Source organism: Camelina sativa, chromosome 16 (assembly GCF_030686135.1).
Source record: "Camelina sativa cultivar CO46 ecotype springtype chromosome 16, ASM3068613v1".
Classification (NCBI taxonomy): Eukaryota; Viridiplantae; Streptophyta; class Magnoliopsida; order Brassicales; family Brassicaceae; genus Camelina; species Camelina sativa.
Window position 1 is genome coordinate 6,789,841 of NC_141895.1, and position 23,262 is coordinate 6,813,102.

Here is a 23,262-nt window from a genome sequence, read left to right on the forward strand (position 1 = left end):
CCACATAGTGACCACTTTGCGACTACAATAATTTAGTCGCTACTGAGTCACTACGGTACCGACCACAGCTGATAGTCGTACCATAGTCGGTAAATTAGCGACTATTGTGCTACTCATTTGTGCTATAATTAACAGACTGGTATGTCTTAGATAGCGTTTGGGTAATTGTAACGCTATATTATGTTTTTAAAAGTTACAGTTTTTGTGAAGCGTATCTTACATAGCATTACAAGGTTAAAAACGTTGTCTTTAGTTAAGGCAGAAAATTATTTTTCATTTCCCGGCTAAGTACTTAGCTAAAAAAACAAGCGCCCAACATTTTCATTATTCCCTCTTACCTTTGTCGAAGTATCGCACATTCTTTTCATTTGCTTCTCTGTTCATTAGCTAGGGTTTTTCATTTTCTTTCCTCTGATTCTTAGATTCTTGTCGAAATCTCACATTCTTAGATTCTCTATCTCTAAGAAATTCTTTAGCTCTCTCCGAAATTCTCTTATCTATCTCAAATATTATTTCTAAAAATTGTTATCGAAATCGAAGGTACAGATTTGGATTGTATGTTGAGTAATCGATTTTGGGTTTCGAGATGTTTATATCGGTTTTCTTTTCGACAAATTAGACAATTTTTTAGGGTTTATGTTTCAATTTTTTAGGGTTTCTGTTTCAATTTCTTAGGGTTTCTGTCAAATTTTAAGGTTTCAATTTAGTTTCTGTTTTGTCTGTCAAATTTTAAGGTTTCGATTCTTCTTTACAAGATTTTTATGGTTTCAATTGGTTTCAGTTTTTAATGTATCAATTTAGTTTTGTCTAACTATAATTGACTCTCCTTTTTCAGGTTATCCCTTTGCAATCTCTTCTTTACAAAATCCTAGTTATCTATAGGTAATTTCATTTTATATGTATCTCTGTTGTTTCATTGAGTTTAAAAGCGTATTCTATAGTATGTATCTCTATTGGTTTATTGAGTTTGAATCTGTCTGATATAAGAATCTCTTGTCACAAATATATGTATTCGTTTGACTATGGAGCTGTGTAACATGGACAAGTCTTGGGTTTGGCTTCCAAGGTATGGTTTTATATTGTTATTACTAATAATTTCTTAACTTACAACTGAGTTTCTTATGACCCATGATTGAACTTGAAAGTATTTTCTACCTTATAGGAATAGTCTCGAGTATGAGAAAGGAGCAACTGATTTTGTTTATGGGTCAGCTAGGAGATTGGGAGATCCTCCAAATATGTTTTGTCCATGTATTGATTGTCGGAATCTATGCCATCAACCAATAGCCACAGTAGTAGTTCATCTGGTGATTAGGGGACACAAACTGTCAAACTGTCAACTCGATTGGCCAGGCTCTGGGAACCAAAATATCATGGCCATTTGATAAGATAATTGTGGACACTATGCACTCCTCAACTGGAAACAAGGGTGTTGATGCATCGGTAAAGTTCTTATGTTATAGTTTTCATGTTTATGGTAATATATAAATGCTTATTGGTTAGGTGACACATGCTTTAGTTATTTGTTTTTGCATGAATTTTTTAGGCCACAACCATAATGGAAAATAGATTACAGCTTGTTGATTGGAATTTGGGTGGTGAGGTAGTTGCTGAGGCACATATGATTTCAACTGACCCTAAACAGTTGGTGAATAAAATTCCTTTGGGTCTGAATGCTGCAATGGTGAATATTGTAAAAGCGATTAACAAATATGCTTTCCTATGGAGACCACCAAGTGAAGACATTTCTGTCATGGGTGATGCACTGTTTGAGAACATAGCATGGCGGCTTACTAAGCTGTTTAAGAATAAGAAACATGGAATGGAAGATGCAGACTCTGATAGTGAATCAGATGTTAATAAAGAAGGATCAATTCCTAACAGAGCAGGAGCATCAAATTCTAATGGAGCAGGATCATCAGTTTATAAAGGAGCAGGAACAACAAGTTCTAATGGAGCAAGAACATCAGGTTCTAAAGGAGTAGAACCAGCTAAAGAATCATCACCTAAGGTAAAACTCTATACATATGTCTTTTACATGATGTGTTGTATAGTTGTGTGATTGTGATTAAGTACTTTATGCAATTTAATTTGTAGAGTACAAGTAACAGCTCCAACAATAGCAACTTAGCTAAGAAGAAATGCTTCCTCAGATATTTCTTTGGATCGGGAAAAACAGTTGCAGAAGGCCGAGTTTGTTCAACCAATCCAAACGACACTGTCCACTGCATTCCATTGGGTCCAAATGCCAGCAAACTTTGGGTTGACATCTGTAAGATTGGGGATGCACGAGTATGGAGAAGAACTTCTGAATTTGAGATTGTTGCTGATGCATTAGGTACTATTGTTGCTTGGCCTAATGACAACATTGTTTATATGTGAACCTTTCACTAATGGTGGATGAATTGTGTTGGGTAGTGGAAATTGTTTGGCTAGTAGAAATTCTTGTATTTGTACTTGTGGAACCTTTCTCATGTATTTCACGATTGTGGCTATATGAACTTTTTTCTTTAGATATTGTTGGTTTGACAAATGACAAGATGTTTATCTAATAAGCAAAATATAACCGAGCTAATTAATATAAGAAAAAAAAAATCTGGGGTACAATAAAAATAATAATACAAAACAAATGCAATCAAACAATAAATAATAACGAAGATTAATTTCTATTATAAAGTATACAATTGCAATAAAGAAAACGCAATCTAAAAGAAAATAAATATAGCATAATGTAAAACCGCTATGTAAAGTGCCATATCTATTATAATGGGCGCAGACATAGCGTTTGTCATAACGCTATGTTTTCCTGTTATAGCGTTTTCCGGACACTATATATGTGACATTTTCTTGTAGTGTAATAAAGTGGTCGTAAAATAGCGACTACGGTACCGACCACAGCTGATAGACGTATATTTGGCGACTGCTCTGCGACTCATACAGCGAGTCATTAAATAGTCATCTAGTTGTCGCCAAATAGTCGTAAAAGACAGTTAAAAAAAACGTGTTTTTCATGTGGGGAAATGCATGAAGTATGGCTTTCAAAGAGAGATAGTGCATGGACCTTGGGTTAAAGAGATAGTGTAAGTGGTCTGATCACACTTTTTAAGTGTAAGTGTTATGATCCTGTTCTCGGTAGAGGCACTCGGAAGAGCAATAGTGGTGTTGTAGACGTGAACGCATTGAGGAAATACAACAAATATGAACCATTTATTTTAGGTACGTAAAGACTCCATATAATTTAGATATTTACACATAAATGTAACTATCCATACTAAATAATGATTTTGCAAACAGCATCTCAAGCGGATCAAGTTTGCTATATTTTGTATCCATACATAAAAAAACCAAAGCAGGAGTGGCTCAGTGTTGTAAAAGTAAATCCTAGAGGAAAAATTTCAGGAGAATACGAAAACAACAAATCGGCTCTGTTGCAATATTTAAACCCAAATAAATTATATTTTTTAAATAATATTAAGTTTGTTTCAGTATTTAAACCCAAATAAATTATATTTGTAATCTGTAATTTAAATTAATTTTCACTAAGGATTAATTTTTAACAAAATAATTTAAATTTGTAATTATAAATTTTTACCAAAATAATAAATTAATTTTGTAATTATAATTTGTACAAAATAATTTAAATGTTACAGTTTACAATTGGGCTAAATTTAGGCCCAAATCTACTTCCTAATTAACTAATTAAGGCCTAACTATTCCTAAACTAAGCCCATTAACCACTAACCACTAACCTATACGAAACCCTAGTCTCTCGATCCCTACTCTCTCGAAACCTCTCTCAAACCCTACTCTCTCGATCCAACTCGACTTCTCTGTTTCTTCGAAATTCTCTTGATCCAAACTCGACTTCTTTGTCTCGATCCAAACTCGACTTCTCTCTCTCGATCCAAACTCGACTTCTCTGTCTCTCGATCCAAACTTGACCTTTCAAAATTCTCACCAATAAGATATCGAATCGAGGAAAAAAAGGAAGGTTGCTCCTAACGTTGCTCAGAGACCGAGAGGGGCAACACCAAATCGACGGCCTAACACTCTCCCCAGTCAGTACAGCTTCACACCGGCGGTTCAAGATCCTCCTCCTCTGCAGACGCCTGAAGTACAAGTCGCCGATTCGCAACGACAGTCATTAGCAGCCCAGATCCGGAGCTATCCTCCGCTGCAACAACTTTTTCAGAACTCATTTACACACCCACCTCCACCCGAACTATACCGAACTCCTTCAGAAGAAGTCCACTTCAATCCACAGACTCAGGCCAATCTTCAGGATGTCCCTCTGCCTTCTCCATTTCGAACCTCTCAAACTCGATCACATCCATCGTCTCAAGGAAACAACTTCGAAGAAGAATCTTCTCCGGTGTTGCCGGAACTCCAGGAGGACCTTTTGTGTGCTCTAAATATACAGCTTCTGGTTCCAAACAGGGATAAGTTCACCACCATCCTCTCTCCCACACCCATACCGAACACCCAATGGTATGATTTTTCCTCTTCACATGTTTTGTAATGGTGTTTTGTAATTGTTAGAAGAGAGTTTGGTGGGTTTTGTAATGGTGTTTTATGATTGTGGTGTTGGCTTATACGAATTGCAATGGTGTTTTATGATTGTGGTGTTGGCTTATACAAATAGTAATGGTGTTTTATGATTGTGGTGTTGGCTTATACAAATAGCAATGGTGTTTTTTGTCTTATGCGTATCCGTATTGTAATTCAATAGAAACTGATGCCTCTTCTATTGATCTCATTTCTTTTGGTTTGTCTATTATTTGCTTTTAAGTAACCTACGTACTTGTTTTATTGGTTCATGTGTATGGAGGTTTACTCGTGACAAAGGATCGAAACTTGTTCGGAAGATTACTAAAATTCTTCTAAACAAATTCGATGGTCCCTACTACAGCTGGACATGTGTGCCGCAGGACTAGGGATGTTAAAATGGGTAAACGCACCCCATTTAACCCCCCCCCCCCATTTAAGTATAAACCCATTTCAACCCATATATATTTGAAACCCATTCAACCATACCCATTTAAAGATACATTGCCCCAATTAACCTATTAAGCTCATTTAAATGTATAACTTAAGTGATAATGTGCAATTTGTGGCTTTGTAATTTTGGCCACAAAATATTTTGATAACAAAACATGTTTTTAATGAAAGATAATTTAATGTTATTGGCAGGAAAATGAGATTTTACAATTTAACAGAAAAATATAATTTTACATGATCAATATTTAATAAGTATATCAATACAAATGGGTCTAGATAGGTACCCATTTATTTATGATAAAACCCATATATTTAATGGGACTAAATGGGGAAACCCATTTAACCCCAGTTAAGTTTTTCTCATAAATAGGTATAAATGGGCTCATTTTAATTCAACATACTCATTTAATAAATGGGTTTGCTGACCCATATTAACATCCCTACGCGGGACAAACAAGAGAGATACTTCCTTGAGTTCGCATTAAGGATTTATATCACATAGTCTTCATACATAGCTTTACATGTCTTCTTTTCACTCACAATAGCTCTTTTTTTTTTCTAGAAAACCCACACCCGTGATCCTTTGATACTCGGGACTGTTCAAGCTTATTTTGAGCAAATCTGTCAAAAGCGGATCAGCGACATGGTTAGCACTGTGAGGACTAGTCGAGTTCAACCAAACTGGATTGGAAACACTCTCTGGATTACGATGGAGGATTATTGGGACACTGAAGAAGCACAACAAATGGGTAAAACCTACTCTGATGCTAGTATGTCTGACCGTAATGGCCTAGGTCCTCACGTCCACCTCTTAGGGCCAAAGTTCCATCTACAGCTTCAAGACGAAATGGTTAAGTAGCTGTTAATTTTGCCACTTTCAACTCTTACATAGCTGTTTTTTTTAGTTAATCTCTGTTTCTTTGCTAACATTGCAGGTTGAGGAATTGACAAGAGAAGTCCGACTTGGTGAGGTTTTTATCAAGGCACATACAAAGCTTGATGGTACATATGTTGATCGGAAGGCATAGAAGATTGCAGAAATATACGAGAAGACTGTTAAGGAGAGGTTGTCTCAGCTCGAGGCAGAGTCTTTTGCTGTGTCAGATGGAGAATCATGGCCACGGGACCTCACAACAGAAGAATATACAGAAATTTTCCTTGAGGTTACTTTTTTTAAAAACCAATACACCTTTATAGTCTTGGAGTTTAATTTGCCATCCTCTAATCTTAACTTTTCTCTTATTTTCAAGTCCACTGAGAAGGATTCATGAGGAACACCTTATGGAGTTGGAAGCCTCAAGTACTGCCTTGTCAATGGAAAGCATAAGCAAGCATGTGGCTCTTCTACCTTTGTGGCTCTCCAAGAATAGTTGAAGGAAGCTCAACGCATGATAGAAGAACATGCTGCTCATTTGTTGAGGCGTGATGCATAAATTTCTGCGCGTGAAGCTGAGCAATCCATAGTTATTGCTGCCCAAGGACAAGATTGACCAATTCTGCATTGTGGAGGAGTTTCTGAGGGAATGTGATCCGCGGGTTCAGAATTTCGTTGCAAGCCATTCAGCTAAAGAGACAACCACAGAACCTCTTCCCCAAAATGATCCAACTCCAACTCCATCAACATTTGCTTAATAGGTTCTCTGTCTTAACTCTTTTTGGATGAACTCAATCTCACTCTATTGGATGAACTCATTGCCACTTTCAGATTGTGTTTATGACCTTTTTTATTTCTGTAACTTGAACGTGTATTTCTATATTTCAATATTTCAATATTATATCTTTCCAAATTTTAATCATTCTATTTAAATTGGTATACAAGAATGAAAGGAGGAGGATAAAGGGATATTAGTATATGCAACATTCAGATTCTGAAATCAACATCAGTGGCCAAATAGTCGTAATGTAGTTTCTAAATAGTCACTTCAAAGTCACTAAGATAAATGACTATATAGCGACTACGAAAACCATAGTCAGTTTGTTGTCTGCCAACAAGTCACCACAATTATACGACTAAAAACCGACAACAGTAAGAAGACCACTTGGCTGTGATACTTAATCACACAATAGTCGTAAAATCGTCACTAATTTAACGACTATGCGACGACGACCTTATGACATTCTAATGACTACAAGTTTTTGTCGTAGAGTACTCGCAAAAAGAAGACTATATATACGACTACATTAATTAGCGACTCTTGATCTCCGACTGCTTGCGTTAGTTGCTATTTAGTCGTAATCATAGTTTTTACGACTACAAAGCGACGAATAGTGTAGTCGCTAATCGCCTGTTTTCTTGTAGTGTGTGGATCACTTTTTGGGTTCTAACAATCCAAATTCTGCGGTATCAGCTTTCCCTTGGCTTATGTCATATATCTGGGAGACGAGAAATGCACGATTTTTTTAGAATATTGACGAGCGGCCGGAGGAGGTTGTTCGGATAGTCGAAGGTGAGGTGACGATATGACAACAGGCTCAGGTTGAGGGTGAGGGTGAGGATGAGGTTATTTCGTCGGCCCCGAGGGTATCTACCCCTCGGCTGCGAGGGGCTGATGTTTCCCTACCCACTAGTTTTTCGGGTTATTGATGTGTCATCGATGAATCTTGGAAAGAAAGTGATACCTTTGCAAGTGAAGGATGATTTTTTTACATCTTTCCAAAATTCACTACCAACTGTGGGAGTCTTCAATTTCCGGAATAGTCTATACCCTTTGCATGCTGAAGTAGAAACTTTCATCTGGCCCATGTGATGCATGATTTCAGGATGTGGCTTTCTTTACAGACTGCTCAGACTTGGTGAAGATGGTGTTTTCCCCTTTAGACCTGTCACCTTTTTCGACGTATCTCGAGGATATCAAGATTAAGAGGGAGTGTGACGAGTGTAGAGTCAAACCTAGACGAGTGAGGAATCGAGTCGGCTCACACCGTCACAAGGTGACAGTCTTTGTGCGCAACGAGGACGTTACGATCTGTTAGAGGGGGTGAATTGTGACACCCCGGTTTCAGAGACTTGCAAAGTGGTTTATAAGAATTGATTTGGCCACCTATGTCACTAAAGTGCACTTATCTTTTCGGTCAAGAGTCCTGAGAGAACTCCAGAGTTAAGCGTGCTTGAGCTAACTCTGGAGTAGTCTTAGGATGGGTGACCTTCCGGGAAGCGACTGTCGGAACTGTGCGAGTGAGAACAAAACACAGGGAAAGATTATTTGATGATTTGTAAGGGTGGTAACAAGTCTTTAAAAGCCTCCCGGACGTAGCAAATCGGCCGTCAGATATGGATGGACTCACGGGCCTAGTGAGAGGTCGTGAGCCCAATTAAGGAAGGTGGGCCTGTGGACTGGGATTGGAAATAGGGCCACTAAGAGGTGGCTGTTAGGGAGTTACAAGTGGTATAAGAGCAGAACCGAGACGTGTGTGGAGTCGAGTAGGCTCACACCGTCAGGGGTGACGGTCTTGGTGCACAACAAGGACGTTGCGATCTGTTAGTGGGGGTGAATTGTGACACCCCAATTTCAGAGACTTGCGGAGAGGTTTAAAATAATTGATTTGGCGCGCACTTATCTTTTCGGTCAAGAGACCTGAGAGAACTCCAGAGTTAAGCGTGCTTGAGCTGGAGTAGTCTTGGGATGGGTAACTTTCTGGGAAGTGATTGTCGGAACTGTGCGAGTGAGGACAAAACACAAAAAAGATCATGTGGTGATTTGTGGGGATGGTAACAAGTCTTTAATAGTCTCTCGGACGTAGCAAACCGGCTGTCGGATATGGATTGCTCACGAGCCTAGTGAAAGGTTGTGAAGCCTATTAAAGAAGGTAGGCCCGTGGACTAGAATTGGACATGAAGCCTACTAATAGGTGGCGGTCGGGGCGTTATAGAGAGAAATTTATTTTTCTCTTTATCTCTTATTTCTATAAATGCAAATATAAGTACAAATATCTCCACCATTTTTTTTATGTAAATAATTTTCTACTCAATTAGCTCTTTTGTGCTTTAATTGTCAAAAAAAAAATTATGTAAGTTATATGGAATCCAAAATAATTATAGCCGTTAACATGGATAAATTTCCTGTATAATAAATAATTTTTATATTTTTTATTTATAAATTATGTTTGTCGTTATGTAGACAAAAAAAATAGATAAATAAATCATTATTAGATCAAACACAAACTATTTTTATATATAAATAAAATTAGTCTGCCATAGTTAGTTGTTCACCCTAAAAAAATATACTAAAATACTAACAAATTTGTTCATTCGACCATCGTAATCATTCAAAACTTTGATATTAAAAACGTTAGAAATAATTTATTAGTATACCAGTCATGTTGTAGTAAGGTATCGTTATTTTCTAGATATAGTACACATATCAAACTGTTTTACAAATATTCTAAATGGAAAAAAAAACGTCTAAAATCTTATTATATAAAGTATGGTTGTATCAGTTTTACACAAATTTTTAATTTTCTTTTACTCGAAGAACACAAATTTTTAATTTTAAAAGAAGAAAATCTTACTAACTCACCCGATCGTGAAACATGTCAATTTCAAAAATTATTAACTCACCAGATCGTGACAAGTGTAAATTTTACACAAATTTCTAATATTAAAAAAAAAACTTTTTTAAAAAACTTTTATTAAAAAAAACCTAATTCATTAAATATTTATATTATTATTAATCAATAAATAGGGAATAACAAATCTAAAACGAATAACATAATTTATGTCAAAAAAATTGTTTTTTTTTAAACATAATAACATTAAGAAAATAACATTAAGAAAATAACATTATATCTACATAAATTTACATGTTTATATCGAAAGCTTTGATCTTTGTTTTTTTCTTGATATAATTTTGCTTATCTATTGTGTGTCTTTTATTCGTGCATGTTATTCAATGAAAGTTATCATATGCAATGAAATGGAATCAAAATATATAAAGCCCGCTAAATTAATCGGGGATGGAGATACTGATGGAGGTTCTAGAAGTGATTCTACATTTAGTAGCATTATAAGTTTTGAAGATTAGTCGATGGTTGATGTTTCTGGTCAAAATCTAGAGTTTTTTCTTCTGGATAATGTCAATGATTCCGGTACTGAAACAAAAGATAATTGATCGAGTAATTGAGAAGCGATTTTGAAATTTAGGAAGTTAGAACTGTAAACCGTTTTCAAATTGGTTTCAAACCAGATTTATATGGTTTTTATCGGATTTGGTTTGTAAACCGTTTAAACCCAGATATTAGAAAAAGATACGAGAATTTTTGATTGGGTAGAAATAAGTTGAGAACTTATGATTCGAGAATATTTGAGACGAGCTCATAGTTCTAAGTAATTTTGGTACATTGCGATACTTCTGAGGAGTAAACAGGTCATCGATCCTTTAACGTGATTATGACATATATTATTTTTTTGATTGTTTATAAAGTTTTTATTTTGATTTGTTTATAATTTCGAATTTTTAATTTTATTATGTTATATTAACTTTCTTTCAATTTCACAATGAAAAACTTTTATTGGATTGGTCATAAAATCATTGTACTCGAGTAGATAATTTTCACCAGTTGTTCATCCAAAATATATTTGGAGTAGTAAAATTTTTGGTTAAAAAAATTATGTCACAAAACAATTTTAGTAATTATAAGAACTATAATTATCCTAAAATGAAAGTAAAGCAACATAAAATTTGTTTAATTTTTTTAAAAGACATTTTAGGTGGTGATACAGAGCATACTTTAACAATAAAATAATTTTGGGTGTTAGAGCGTATATTAATGATAAAACATACAGTAAAATTGTACATGGTTATTAATTATATGCTGTTTTGATGAATTCTTTGCATGTGAAATATTTTGTAATAAGTTGTGAAATGTTCTTGAAATTTGACAATAATAATATTTGTAATGATGAGTATTTGGCAAAATTTTTGGTGGGATATAATTTAGCTTTAGATTATTTTAATAATTGTTATAATATATTTAAAATGTAAAATTAAAAATGAGTGTATGAAGGTAAATACAAATATGATTTTTTCTCTAACTAAAATTATTAAAATATTTACTTCAAGAAATATATTTTTTTCTATTTTTAAAAATTTGTTTAGGGTTTAGGATTTATTTTCTTCAACAATTTTAAAACCTGCACATGACCCTTATCTAGTAGTAAAATAAAAATGAGTATGTAACATAAACTACTGACAAAATATTTTATAAAATTATACAAATTAAAATAAATAATATGAAACCACTCCACTATATTTTTGTTCTTGTTTTTGACCTTTTTCTAAACATGTAAATTTCTTGTTTCGCCTGTTAAGTGTAAACTACAATATTTGGAAACACAAAAAAGAATACTATATCTAGTTTTGGGCCATAAACAGTAAAACCAAAGCAGGCCCATAGAAAAAGAATCAAAGTAGGTGAAAAGCCTATTTTGTTTCTAAATCAACGGTTCACTCTCTCTCTTTACGAATCTTCTGGATCCTTTTTCTCTCAGCTACTCTCCAACTCCATCATTTATCTAATAAACCCTAAGCCTCTCCCCTCTCTCACACTATTCGTTTGCACTACTAACCACTTCCTTATCCACACCAATCCAGAACGTTCCTCTACAACAACAACAACAAAAAAAAAAAAGCTTTTGTTCTGAAAAAATGGCTTCTGCTAACGCTCTCTCTTCAGCCTCCGTCCTCTGTTCTTCCCGTCAGGTTGCAAAGTTTGTTCCTTTTTTTATCTTACCACAGAAGAAATTGAATTTATCTTTCAGTACCTGTTACAATTAGATTTGAGACTTTTACTTTGTTTAATTTCAATTGGTTTACTCTACTTGGTTTCTGGGTTTTGTCAAGAAAGTAGATGTCTTTCCACTGGATGTGACCTGTACTTTGTTCTGTTTTTAATCGTTTTTCACTTTTTGGTTTCTGGGTTGGTGAGAAAATGGTTAATTTTGTTTGGGAAATAGATGAAATTGATTGAGATTAATGTAAATGAATATGCTTTATTCATTTTTGTGTGTGTGTGTGTGTGCAGAGTAAGTTGGGAGGAGGAAGTCAGCAGCAAGGTCAGAGAGTAAGCTACAACAAGAGGGCAAACAGACGTTTTAGTGTTAGAGCAAATGTAAAGGAGATTGCTTTTGACCAGCACTCTAGAGCTGCTCTTCAAGCTGGTATTGACAAGCTTGCTGATTGTGTTGGTCTCACTCTTGGACCTAGAGGTATGATTTGTAATTACCTCTTTTACATTTTCACAATCTCCTTCTGTGTTTTACTTATCTTGATGTTTTTTCATTCGTTATTTCTTAAGGGAGGAATGTTGTGTTGGATGAATTTGGAAGTCCTAAAGTGGTGAATGATGGAGTCACCATTGCAAGGGCTATTGAGTTACCTGATGCCATGGAAAACGCTGGTGCAGCTCTTATTCGTGAGGTTTGTGTGAGAGAGAGAGCATGTAGCTTTTGTTATTGTCTTTGTTAATACGGTGTGGTAAATTTGGTGTTGTTATGTGGTAGGTTGCGAGTAAGACTAATGACTCGGCTGGTGATGGGACGACCACTGCGTCTATCCTTGCTCGGGAGATCATTAAACACGGATTGTTGAGCGTCACTTCTGGTGCGAATCCCGTTTCCCTCAAGAGAGGAATTGATAAGACTGTGCTAGGTCTGATCGAAGAGCTTCAGAAGAAAGCTAGGCCTGTGAAAGGTCGTGATGACATCAAAGGTACTAACTTTGCAGAGACCTTTACCTTGTGATGCAGCAATGTTGATTGCGTTTACTAATCAATCTGTTCCATTCTTTTTTCAGCTGTTGCTTCTATCTCTGCTGGAAATGATGACCTTATAGGGTCAATGATTGCTGATGCCATTGACAAAGTTGGACCTGATGGTGTTTTGTCCATTGAATCTTCATCCTCTTTCGAGACCACTGTTGAAGTTGAAGAAGGGATGGAGGTATGAGTTTTTTTTTTAATTCTCTTCAACTCTGATTTGATTTCTCAATGGCTAACTTGTTTATTTACCTTGAATAACAGATTGACAGAGGTTACATCTCGCCTCAGTTTGTTACAAACCCTGAGAAACTACTAGCTGAGTTTGAGAACGCCAGGGTTTTGATCACTGATCAGAAGATCACTGCAATCAAAGACATCATCCCTATTTTAGAGAAGACCACTCAGCTTCGAGCTCCATTGTTGATTATTGCAGAGGATGTTACTGGTGAAGCCTTAGCTACCCTTGTCGTGAACAAGCTCCGTGGTGTCCTTAACGTCGTTGCCGTTAAAGCTCCAGGATTTGGAGAAAGAAGAAAAGCCATGCTTCAAGATATTGCAATCTTGACAGGTAAATTCCAGAGTTCACTTGGGTTTATCTTTATGTTCTCTCTGTTGTGCTCTAAAGTTTCTATCTTTTTTTGTATGTTCTTCAGGAGCTGAGTACCTAGCCAGTGACATGAGCTTGCTGGTTGAAAATGCAACCATAGATCAATTGGGTATTGCCCGTAAAGTGACGATTAGCAAAGACTCGACTACCCTCATTGCAGATGCAGCTTCCAAGGACGAGTTACAAGCTCGGATTGCTCAGCTGAAGAAAGAATTATTCGAGACTGATTCAGTATATGACTCAGAGAAGCTCGCTGAGAGAATCGCTAAGCTATCTGGTGGTGTTGCTGTCATTAAAGTCGGTGCAGCAACCGAAACTGAGCTTGAAGATCGTAAGCTCCGTATCGAGGATGCAAAGAACGCAACATTTGCTGCTATTGAGGAAGGTATAGTTCCAGGTGGTGGTGCTACTTTGGTCCATCTCTCCACTGCTATTCCCGCCATTAAGGAGACCTTTGAGGATGCTGATGAACGTTTGGGAGCTGATATAGTACAAAAGGTAAGATTCATAACTTTGAGCATTTGATTCTTTTAGTTCTGTGATGAATTGTGACTATTATCTTATATGGGTTTATGTTTTTTGAGTTCAGGCATTGGTGGCACCAGCTGCACTTATTGCACAGAATGCTGGAATCGAAGGAGAGGTTGTTGTCGAAAAGATTATGTTCAGCGAATGGGAGCTTGGGTACAACGCAATGACTGATACATACGAGAATCTGTTGGAAGCTGGAGTGATTGATCCGGCGAAAGTGACAAGATGTGCTCTACAGAACGCTGCTTCCGTAGCAGGAATGGTACTGACCACTCAGGCCATTGTTGTCGACAAACCAAAACCCAAGGCTCCTGCTGCTGCTGCTCCTGAGGGTCTCATGGTGTAATCATAAACACAAGCACCCACCTTATCATCACAATGGTTTTTGCACATTTGTCATCCCCATTTATCTGCAATTTTTTTTTATTTTTTGGGGGAATGAGTTAGTTTGTTACAATAACGAGAAATAATTATCTTTTTTTGTCCAAGGATTTTTCTGATTTGTTGTTAGTGTTACAAAGGAAGTAGCAGAAATAAAACTTGGACATTCAAAAGAGTTAGAATGATTCTGGACAAGTCTTCTTGTTACACTAGACATATGCAGACCAAATGTACATTAAGGTTCACAATTTACTCAAAAGAATATGTTTTCTTGGTGTACTCAATTACTCGTTAAATTTGTTGTTAGTTACTGAACATCAATGAAAGGTTGTGTCTGCTGGTATATTATAAGAAGGTTGCTAGAATTATCGAAACTGTTTGTAGCAGCGAGATCATAGTTTTCGACAATTTTCCATGATGAAATCGAACTCTGGAAACATTTACTAGGAAACATCAATATTGTTGTTCCGAGTTGGCCTAAAAACTGGCTACGTACTTACGCTTTTGACTTACTTCGACCAAACATTTTATATATGCAGGGAGAGTAGATAGCAATTTTATGAATAATTCGAAAAGACATCAAGAGACTTTTAAGTTTGAATAATGTGCTTCAAAATATCAAAGATGGGATTATAAGGATGGATATATTGACTACACGAACTATAATCCTTTATGTACATCCAAGTATAGTGGGAGTTGGATTTACATAGAGTTGGTTGATCAGCATTTTATAATCCATCTACCAGTTGTCACCTGACCTCAGCAGGTACTTTGGTAACGATTGTTATTTTTGGCTGTAGAAACTTCGACTTTAAAATTAGTTATTTCATTAAGATCTCTACGATCACATGTTAAAATAAACATCACTTGTTATTACACACCACCTTTTAAAAACAGAACAGTCAATATGGATGATCTTTTAGCTAATTCGGGGAATCAAAACATACATATAACTAATGAAAGATTTTTCCAATAGCATGTGTATTCGGGTATCCATTCGGGTTTGGATTACGTGTTTCGGTTTTTTTTGGGTTTTTGGGTTTTCGGGTTAAGAGAAATAAGACTCGTTCAAATATTTTTAGATTTCGGGCCGGGATCGGTAAACACTTATCGGGTATGGATAGTTTCGGGTTATATCCAAAACCTTGAAATATATTTCCAGTTCAGATCGGATTTGAAAGTTTTTCAATCCAAATTTAGAAAAAGATAGAAAAAAATTCAAATTCATCCAAATGATTATAATCATCAAGAAAAAATAACCAAAATTATCAAACAAAATTGAATTCATGAAAAGAAAAGGACAATTCTAAATACCAAAACACCAAATTCACAAGGCACAAGCCAATAGTTCTTTGACTTACTAGACATCAAATTTAAAGTTAGAATCATATAATCAATCTAAACTATCATATGAAAATGAAAATGACAACTAATTTATCTTGTAATAGTGATTATAAAATTACTTACAAAACTTGTAAATTATTGACTCAAACTATTGTTAGGAATATATAACTTTGGATTGTTTTGGATATTTGTTCGGGTGTTCGGATATATCCAATCAGGTTCGGATACCCGATTCATTTACTAAAAGCATCCAATTGATTATTTTTAAAGTTCGCGGGTTCAAAACTATTTTAAATCGGGTTCAGGTTAGATTTTCGGGTTCAGATATTTTGCCCTGCCAGTTGTAAAATCGACGTAGCCACAATCATTAAGGGGGGTGTATTCAAAACATCATTTTGGAGGATTTGTGATTTTTTTTTAAATCCCCTGTTATTCAATTAGTGATTTTAAAATCACATCTCAAATCTACTGTTATTGAATATGGAATTTGTTAAAAATCATTCAAAATCACTCACAATCCACTGTTATTCAATCAACAATTCGCAAAAATCATAACAAATCCACTGTTATTCAAAACCAAATTCTATTTTTTTATAGAAAACATAATAGGGATTGTGAGAGACTTTGGGTACATTTTTGTAAGGGAAATCCTATTTAAAAAATCCCACCTTCCAAAGTGTGTTTTTGAAGGATTGGTTTAAAAAAAAAAAACAAATTACGAGTTTGCAATAAAAACAAAAATTTTAGGCTCTATCTCTATTATCTCAACCTCTGTTCTATTATACTCTCTCGTTTACGGAAATCTTTGTAAACCTAAAAGCAAAGATAATATTATTCAACACAATAATATTAGGAGACGATGTGTATATTGCCCAGACAAGTATTATTGTGTTGGAGACGATGTGTATATTACCGTGAATGAATCATAAAAGCAAAGATAATATTAAAAGCTAAGTTCTCTTTTATGATTCCGATGTGTAATGCGGTTTTTGTAATGCTCATTTGGAGACGTGTGATCATTTGTTATTTTCATGTGAATATGTTTCGTTTGTCTGGGCTGCTCTTGCTACAGACCTTCTCAAGCGGAGCTACACAATGGATCGGGCTGTTTACGGAAGTGTATTATGATTCATTCAGGATAAGTTTCTCTGTTCTTGAAATCTTTGAGTTATGCTATATTGTTTTATACGTATTTTATTGTTTTAATCTTTGTGTTATGTTATATGAATATCTCTCGTTTCTGGACTTGAGAATCTCTTAAAACTCCAGTTATAAGTCTCACCAAATCTTATCAAATCACAAACTATTTTTTTTTCAAAAATAGAAAATAATAATAAATCCACCAAACTACCTTAAAAACTCATTGTAAATCTCCTAAAATCTTGAATATCATAAATCCTCCAAAATCCTATTTTGAATACACCCCCCTAAGCTTCTAGACATTGCAACCTTGATTTCTCACGATCCAAAATAGGAAATCAATCTTCAAGCAATCTCCTTAAATCTAATTTCAGTTGTCATGGAAGACACAGCAACATGGACCTAATCAAACTCATATTCATCGTCGTCGTCATTCCTTTTCCACCTTGTTTTTGTTCATCACCATTCCCTTTCATTTTCATCATTATTCACCTTCTACATTAAATCATCGTCTACTGTAGACTCACTGATACTCCAAAAAATTTTCCGGAACCACTAATCTTTCAAGAATGTCTAATATATTTGCATCTTTTGGAGGTATAGAACCAACTTTGTGCACATCACTATCCTTTCGAGTATTAGTAGAGGTAGATTACCATATCATTGACACAGGTGTAGTTGGAGACTTGGTAGGGCACAGGTGAGTCATCTCAGTCTTTAGGTAATAAGAAAGTAGATAAGTTCTTTTCCTCTATGACCACATAATCATGTCGGACCAAATTCAGAACAAGGTTTTGGGTTAATGCCACTCTTAACTACGAACGTAACCATCATCTGTGCCTCTTTACAGTTTACTTCAAACAATGCATCAGCTAATCTTTCAAATACTGTACCATCAGGAATGAATCCTTCCCTAATCATCTCAGCTACCACTTCCAAAGATTTATCTATCATTCCTGCTCTGTAACACCCTTCAGTCAACGTAATATACATTTCTCCATCAATCTCAAACTCATTCACTCGCAACTCGCTGAACAATCTCATCGCTTCACACACTTTTCCAGCTCTGCAGAGTCCATTCATCAACACCCAAAACGTATCCTTGTTTGGAGTAACACCACGAGAACTCATTTCGCTGTGTAGTTCAAACGCTTTCTCCACTAGACCGAACCGAGAGTACCCATCCATGATCAAATTATACAGATAAGTCTCCACTCTTAGCTTCTCATCATGCATTTTCGAAACCAACCTCTCTGCTTCTTCAAGCTTACCATAACTAGTGAACCCATCAATCAAAATCTTGTAAGTATCAAGATCAAGCATCACACTTTCCTTGTCCATTAACTTAAGAACCAAATCCAACTCTTCAAAACCCCATCTTTTGACACAAGAATCTATCATCGACTTAAATGTAACAATATTAGGCTTAATCCCTTTAACCAGCACCATCTCCTCAACTAGTTCTCTTGCTCTCGTGATCTCTCCATTGCAACACAACGCCGAAACAACAACGGTTAAAGAGTACACAGATACAACATCTAACCCCGATTCAACCATTAAACGAAAGAAATCTACAGCTAGTTCCATGTGATCAGATCTTTTGAGATTCAACAGATGTAAAGTACAAGTCTTTTCATTAACCTTAACCTCATTGTTCTTCATATACTCAAAAACCTCAAAAACTTCATCGAATTTATCATTGTCTGAGTAAACCATAACCATCGAATTAACGAACCTCGCAACAACTCTCGTATCACAACCACCACACTCATCAACAAAGGCAGAGACGATTGCGTTAAAAGGGTACCTGAGAATGTCGTCAATAGCCACAGGCTTCATCAGTTTCACCGCATCTGAGAATCTCCTCTCTGACAAGACACGGAAAGCTAAAGACAAGTGAGCTCTGAGGTCAGGTTGGAACGAGAAAAGACAAGGGTTTTCGAGGATGAAACTGAACAAGGAGACGCATTTCCAGGATTTGACATCTGGGTCGGTTAAAATACGGCGGAAAGTGGAGAGGTTGAGGTCGGAGAGTGGCTTTTCCGGCGAATCAAGAGTTTGGTTTGTAGAGGAAGAATCGAGGATGAGCTTGTTGATTGAGAATGGATAAGTTCTTTTAGCTGTCTTTAAGGTTTTCAGGAACCTTTGCAGAGTCATCGAATCGTCTCGTCGGCAGCTCTTGCTCAATCACCACCTCCGTTCATCAGAGCTGGAAATTTAGACCGGCCGTCAAAAAGTGGCACGATGTTAGGTTTCCCAATATGAAAACGACACGATTTCTTAAACTAGTTTTCGGGTGACTAAAAAGACAAGTTCGAATAAAAGAGTAAAAAAGTCATCACAATTATGACACGCCTCGGCATTCGGGTACCCGTTTAGGTTCGATTTAAGTAATTCGGATTTTTGGGTTTTCGGGTTTAGAAGTATAGAACCTGTTTGGGTATTTTCTAGACTTCGAGTTTGGATCGGGTTTGGTTTGGGTATTTCGGGTTCAGATTCGGATTATCCGAAGTTCACAAAACTCAAAATTATAGTATCTAATTTAGTCTAAATTATTCAATAATACGTAATATATCTAAAAATTTAGATTATTTTTTACCCAAATTTACTAATAAACAGTTTAAATACTTTAAATTATCAAAAATATCTAAAAACTGAATATTTTGAACACTTATATTATTAAAATTATAAATATTATTAATATATTACTACTATATATTAATAATGTGGGTATATTCGGATACCCGTTCGGATATCGGTTCGGATCGGGTTCGGATTCGGGTTTTCGGATTTAGAGATTTAGAACCTGTTCGGGTATTTTACAATCTCGGATACGGGTTTGGATCGGATATTCGAATCCGGGTATTTTGCCCAGGCAATTTATGTGAGTTTTAAATTTAAGTATTTAACATATCAATAATAAAGTTTTTAAATTAATATGTTTCAAAACTAACCTTTCAAATTTAAATTCTAATCTCTAAACACTAAATTTTACCACTAAAATTATACTTAAAACATAAAATAAGAAATCCAAACTTTTTGTGTGTTTTGAAATTATTTTTTTTTAAATTTATTATAAGATTTTTTTTTAATCGTCTTAAACTAAAACAGAGTATGAAACAAAGAAAATGAAACAACTATTATACAAAAGATAACGAGGATAAAAAAGATCAAAGCAACACAAAATATATTTAAATTTATTGAAATATTGGTGAGATGCACTATAGAGTTTACAGGAATAAACAAAAAAATATATCTTATTATATAAAGGTTGATGTCAAAATTACTAATTAACAAGATCTTGACAGTGTCAATTATATCATTCAGATGTTGACACATGTCAATTCTAAAATTATTAAATTTTTAGAAAATAAAAATGTAAAAATTCAAAACCTACCATAAAAAAAAGATCATTATAAGGAAATTATATATATATATATCAAAAATTTTAAAATTGTAATATTGTTTACTTATTTTAATTTTAAGTTGTTAATTTTACAAGAAAAATGATTACTTTTTATATAAGATAAAAAAATATGATTGTGAAAATTATACAACTAACTACTGTTTCTAGAAAAATGTAAATACTTACCTTTACATAAAGAAAGAGATTTTTGAAGTAAAAGATTTAAAATAAAAATAGATCGTTTCATATTTTTTCACCAATCAAATAATTTATTTAAAACGACTACTATTGTAACATATAAGATAGGAGTATGTAAGATTAACGTATGCGTTTTTGTAACTATAAAAATGTTAAAGTGAAGAGACATACAATAGATTATTTAATATGTTCATAAAGACAATTTGTTGGTAGTAGTAAAGAATAATGAGTATATTTTAATAGTAAAATACATTTGTGAGTACAAATACACTTCAAGTGGTAATGTAGATTTTGTAAATGGATATACATTAGTGTATTATAGCAAAAAAAAAACAACTATTTTTTATAACCAAAAGTTTATCTCTTTACTTTTATACATTGTTTTTACTTACGAAAATAATTATATAAATATATATTCTTTGTTAAATTCAATTTAATTTTAATAAATTTGAACTCATCTACAACTATTTCCTTAACTAAAAGTGTATAGGTTTACTTTTTTTCATGCAAACAATAAATAAATAAAAAAATTCCTTGGTTAGTTGCCCAAGCCGGAGGGAAGGGATTTACAAAAGAAACTGTTAAAATATATTTGTGTGTACAAATACACTTCAAGTGGTAATGTAGATTTTGTAAATGAATATACATTAGGCAAAAAAAAACAACTATTTTCTATAACTAAAATTTTATCTCTTTACTTTTATACATTGTTTTTACTTACGAAAATAATTATATAAATATATATTCTTTGTTAAATTTAATTTAATTTTAATAAATTTGAACTCATCTACAAATATTTTCTTAACTAAAAGTGTATAGGTTTACTTTTTTTTTTCATGCAAACAATAAATAAAAAGAAATTTCCTTTGTTAGTTGCCCAAGCCGGAGGGAAGGGATTTACAAAAGAAACTTCAGAGATAAGAGAACGCGAAACACGGACAAGACAATTCACCTTCGTATTTGACGCACGCGGGAACCAACAGATGGAGAATAGTTGGAAGGATTCCAGCGAGTTGAACTCATCGAGCACATTGGAGAAGGACGGCTAATCTTAAGGGGACTGAACCATAATGAGTAACTCAGCACAATCAGCCTCGAAATGTTGACAAGCGATCCGTGCAGCACGTATCCACTCCATGGCCCAGTACAACGCTTCTAACTCTGAATGCAGGGGGAGGGGCTCCTTCTTAGAGACTTGGCCCCCAACAACAAGGTTCGCTCTTCACCAACGCGACACCACCAGTCCAATCCTGAATGCAAATTGGTTGCTTTCAAAGAACCATCAATCTGACAACGAGGTGAAGAAATCTGGCCATCCGAAGACAGAGATGGAGCTGACATGACCGCCATAAAAGAGAGCGCCTCTTCACAGGCTAACTTATCACTCCAGAAAACAAAAGTACAAATTCGAGTACACTGACTCATACGGAAAACCCTCTGACGAGACAGGAGTCGGAGATAAATCCCAAACTTCACAAGAGCGAGGACATTCAAAGAAAACGTGGTTAATAGTCTCAACCACATAATCACACTTTTTACACCAAATACCACATTAGACACTTCAGTGTATCTATTGACTTTTATAGATAGTTTTTACTTACTAAAAATATTTATTTTAAATTCTTTGTTAAATTTAATTTCATTTTAAAAACTCTAAACCCGCACATCGGGCGGGTCCTAATCTAGTATATCTATAAAAGTATACATAGGAAAATAAGTTAAATAATTAGAATAACCTCTATATTAAAATTAATAATTGGAGTAACATATATCTTTTAAAAGTAACTAGAGTGTTTTTACTTTTTTCTAATCTCTATAATACCCTTTATAAACTTTATTGTAAAAAAATTATCACGAAAATACCATTAAAATCTGTAAGACAAATCTGTGATATATTTTATTTCATAGTTATCGCAAATATGATTTTTTACGGATTTGTTTTTGATTTACATATTTGTTCTACAGATTTATTCAACAAATCTGCTACATATTTGTTTTTACCACAGATTTGTGATGATAGAAACTATTGAGACAAAGTCTGTACCTTATCACTCCTTGTTAAACTCGCTACATGCTTTGTGTGGTGTTCTTAATCTCCTTGGCCAAGGGCACCAAGTGAGAGAGAACTCACCTCCATTGTTACGGTTTTACTATTATCTTTGGCATTTTATGGCTCTTGTTTCACTTGCATGGTATGTTGTTAAAGTCTTGAAGTTTTATGGTCTTCTGCCCTGTAACCCATAGCTTCTATCCGACAAGTTCAAGTAAACTTTCTTCAGTACCATCTTCATCACACGGTTTGATTGTTATAGAAGTTATCCATGGCTCTACCAGGCTAATCCGGAACCTTCACTGTGGATGCTGAAGCAACCTTCCCTTGACCATCAAGCCTTGGTCTACATAACCTTTGCCATTGCGCTGCTCATGTTAGTGATTCTCACTCTGGTGAGTCTCTTGGCTTTGACTCTTTCCATAACGTCACTATGTCTTTTGACCATGACTATCTTGTCACCTCTTGACCTGTTCGAGGGTGATCAAACGAGCTACTGTGATCTCTTATGTTCCAAGGCGATGCTTAATGACTGTTTCATAGCTCTCATGGACTCTATCTCAATGACTCTTTTTTACTTGCAAGGCTTTGGGGATTCCCCCTCTTTGTAACCTCTTTCACCACTTAAACCTTGAGATCTTTGAATTTCCTGTTTTCAGTAGCTCTGATTTAATATGAATGAAAGCTTCCTTTTTTCAAAAAAAAAAGAATCTAAAATTTTTCTAAGATTTATAAGTGATCATCTAATTTCCATTAATGAAAAGTAAACCAAAGGAACAATCTAAAACCCGGGAAAAAATGTAAAACTTAGTAACAAGATGTTAAATTTTCCCCCAAGTTCATCTAAAAATG

At 34.9% G+C, this 23,262-nt stretch overlaps 1 protein-coding gene and 1 pseudogene across 2 annotated transcripts; one reads left to right on the forward strand and one right to left on the reverse strand.

Annotated features, from left to right (window-relative positions):
• The first annotated feature begins 11,369 nt into the window (after positions 1 to 11,369).
• Positions 11,370 to 14,379, forward strand: LOC104750098 (chaperonin 60 subunit alpha 1, chloroplastic). The gene is made up of 8 exons (XM_010471843.3): positions 11,370 to 11,696; positions 12,019 to 12,202; positions 12,292 to 12,413; positions 12,497 to 12,704; positions 12,789 to 12,934; positions 13,015 to 13,321; positions 13,407 to 13,858; positions 13,950 to 14,379. Exons 1-8 carry the CDS (start codon positions 11,643 to 11,645, stop codon positions 14,235 to 14,237), a joined length of 1,761 nt encoding a protein of 586 aa, XP_010470145.1. The 5' UTR covers positions 11,370 to 11,642; the 3' UTR covers positions 14,238 to 14,379.
• A 2,474-nt stretch (positions 14,380 to 16,853) lies between these two features.
• Positions 16,854 to 19,112, reverse strand: LOC104750099 (pentatricopeptide repeat-containing protein At2g28050 pseudogene; annotated as a pseudogene). The gene has a single exon (XR_015585335.1). The product of XR_015585335.1 is annotated as a pentatricopeptide repeat-containing protein At2g28050 pseudogene (transcript).
• Between the last annotated feature and the right edge of the window lie 4,150 nt (positions 19,113 to 23,262).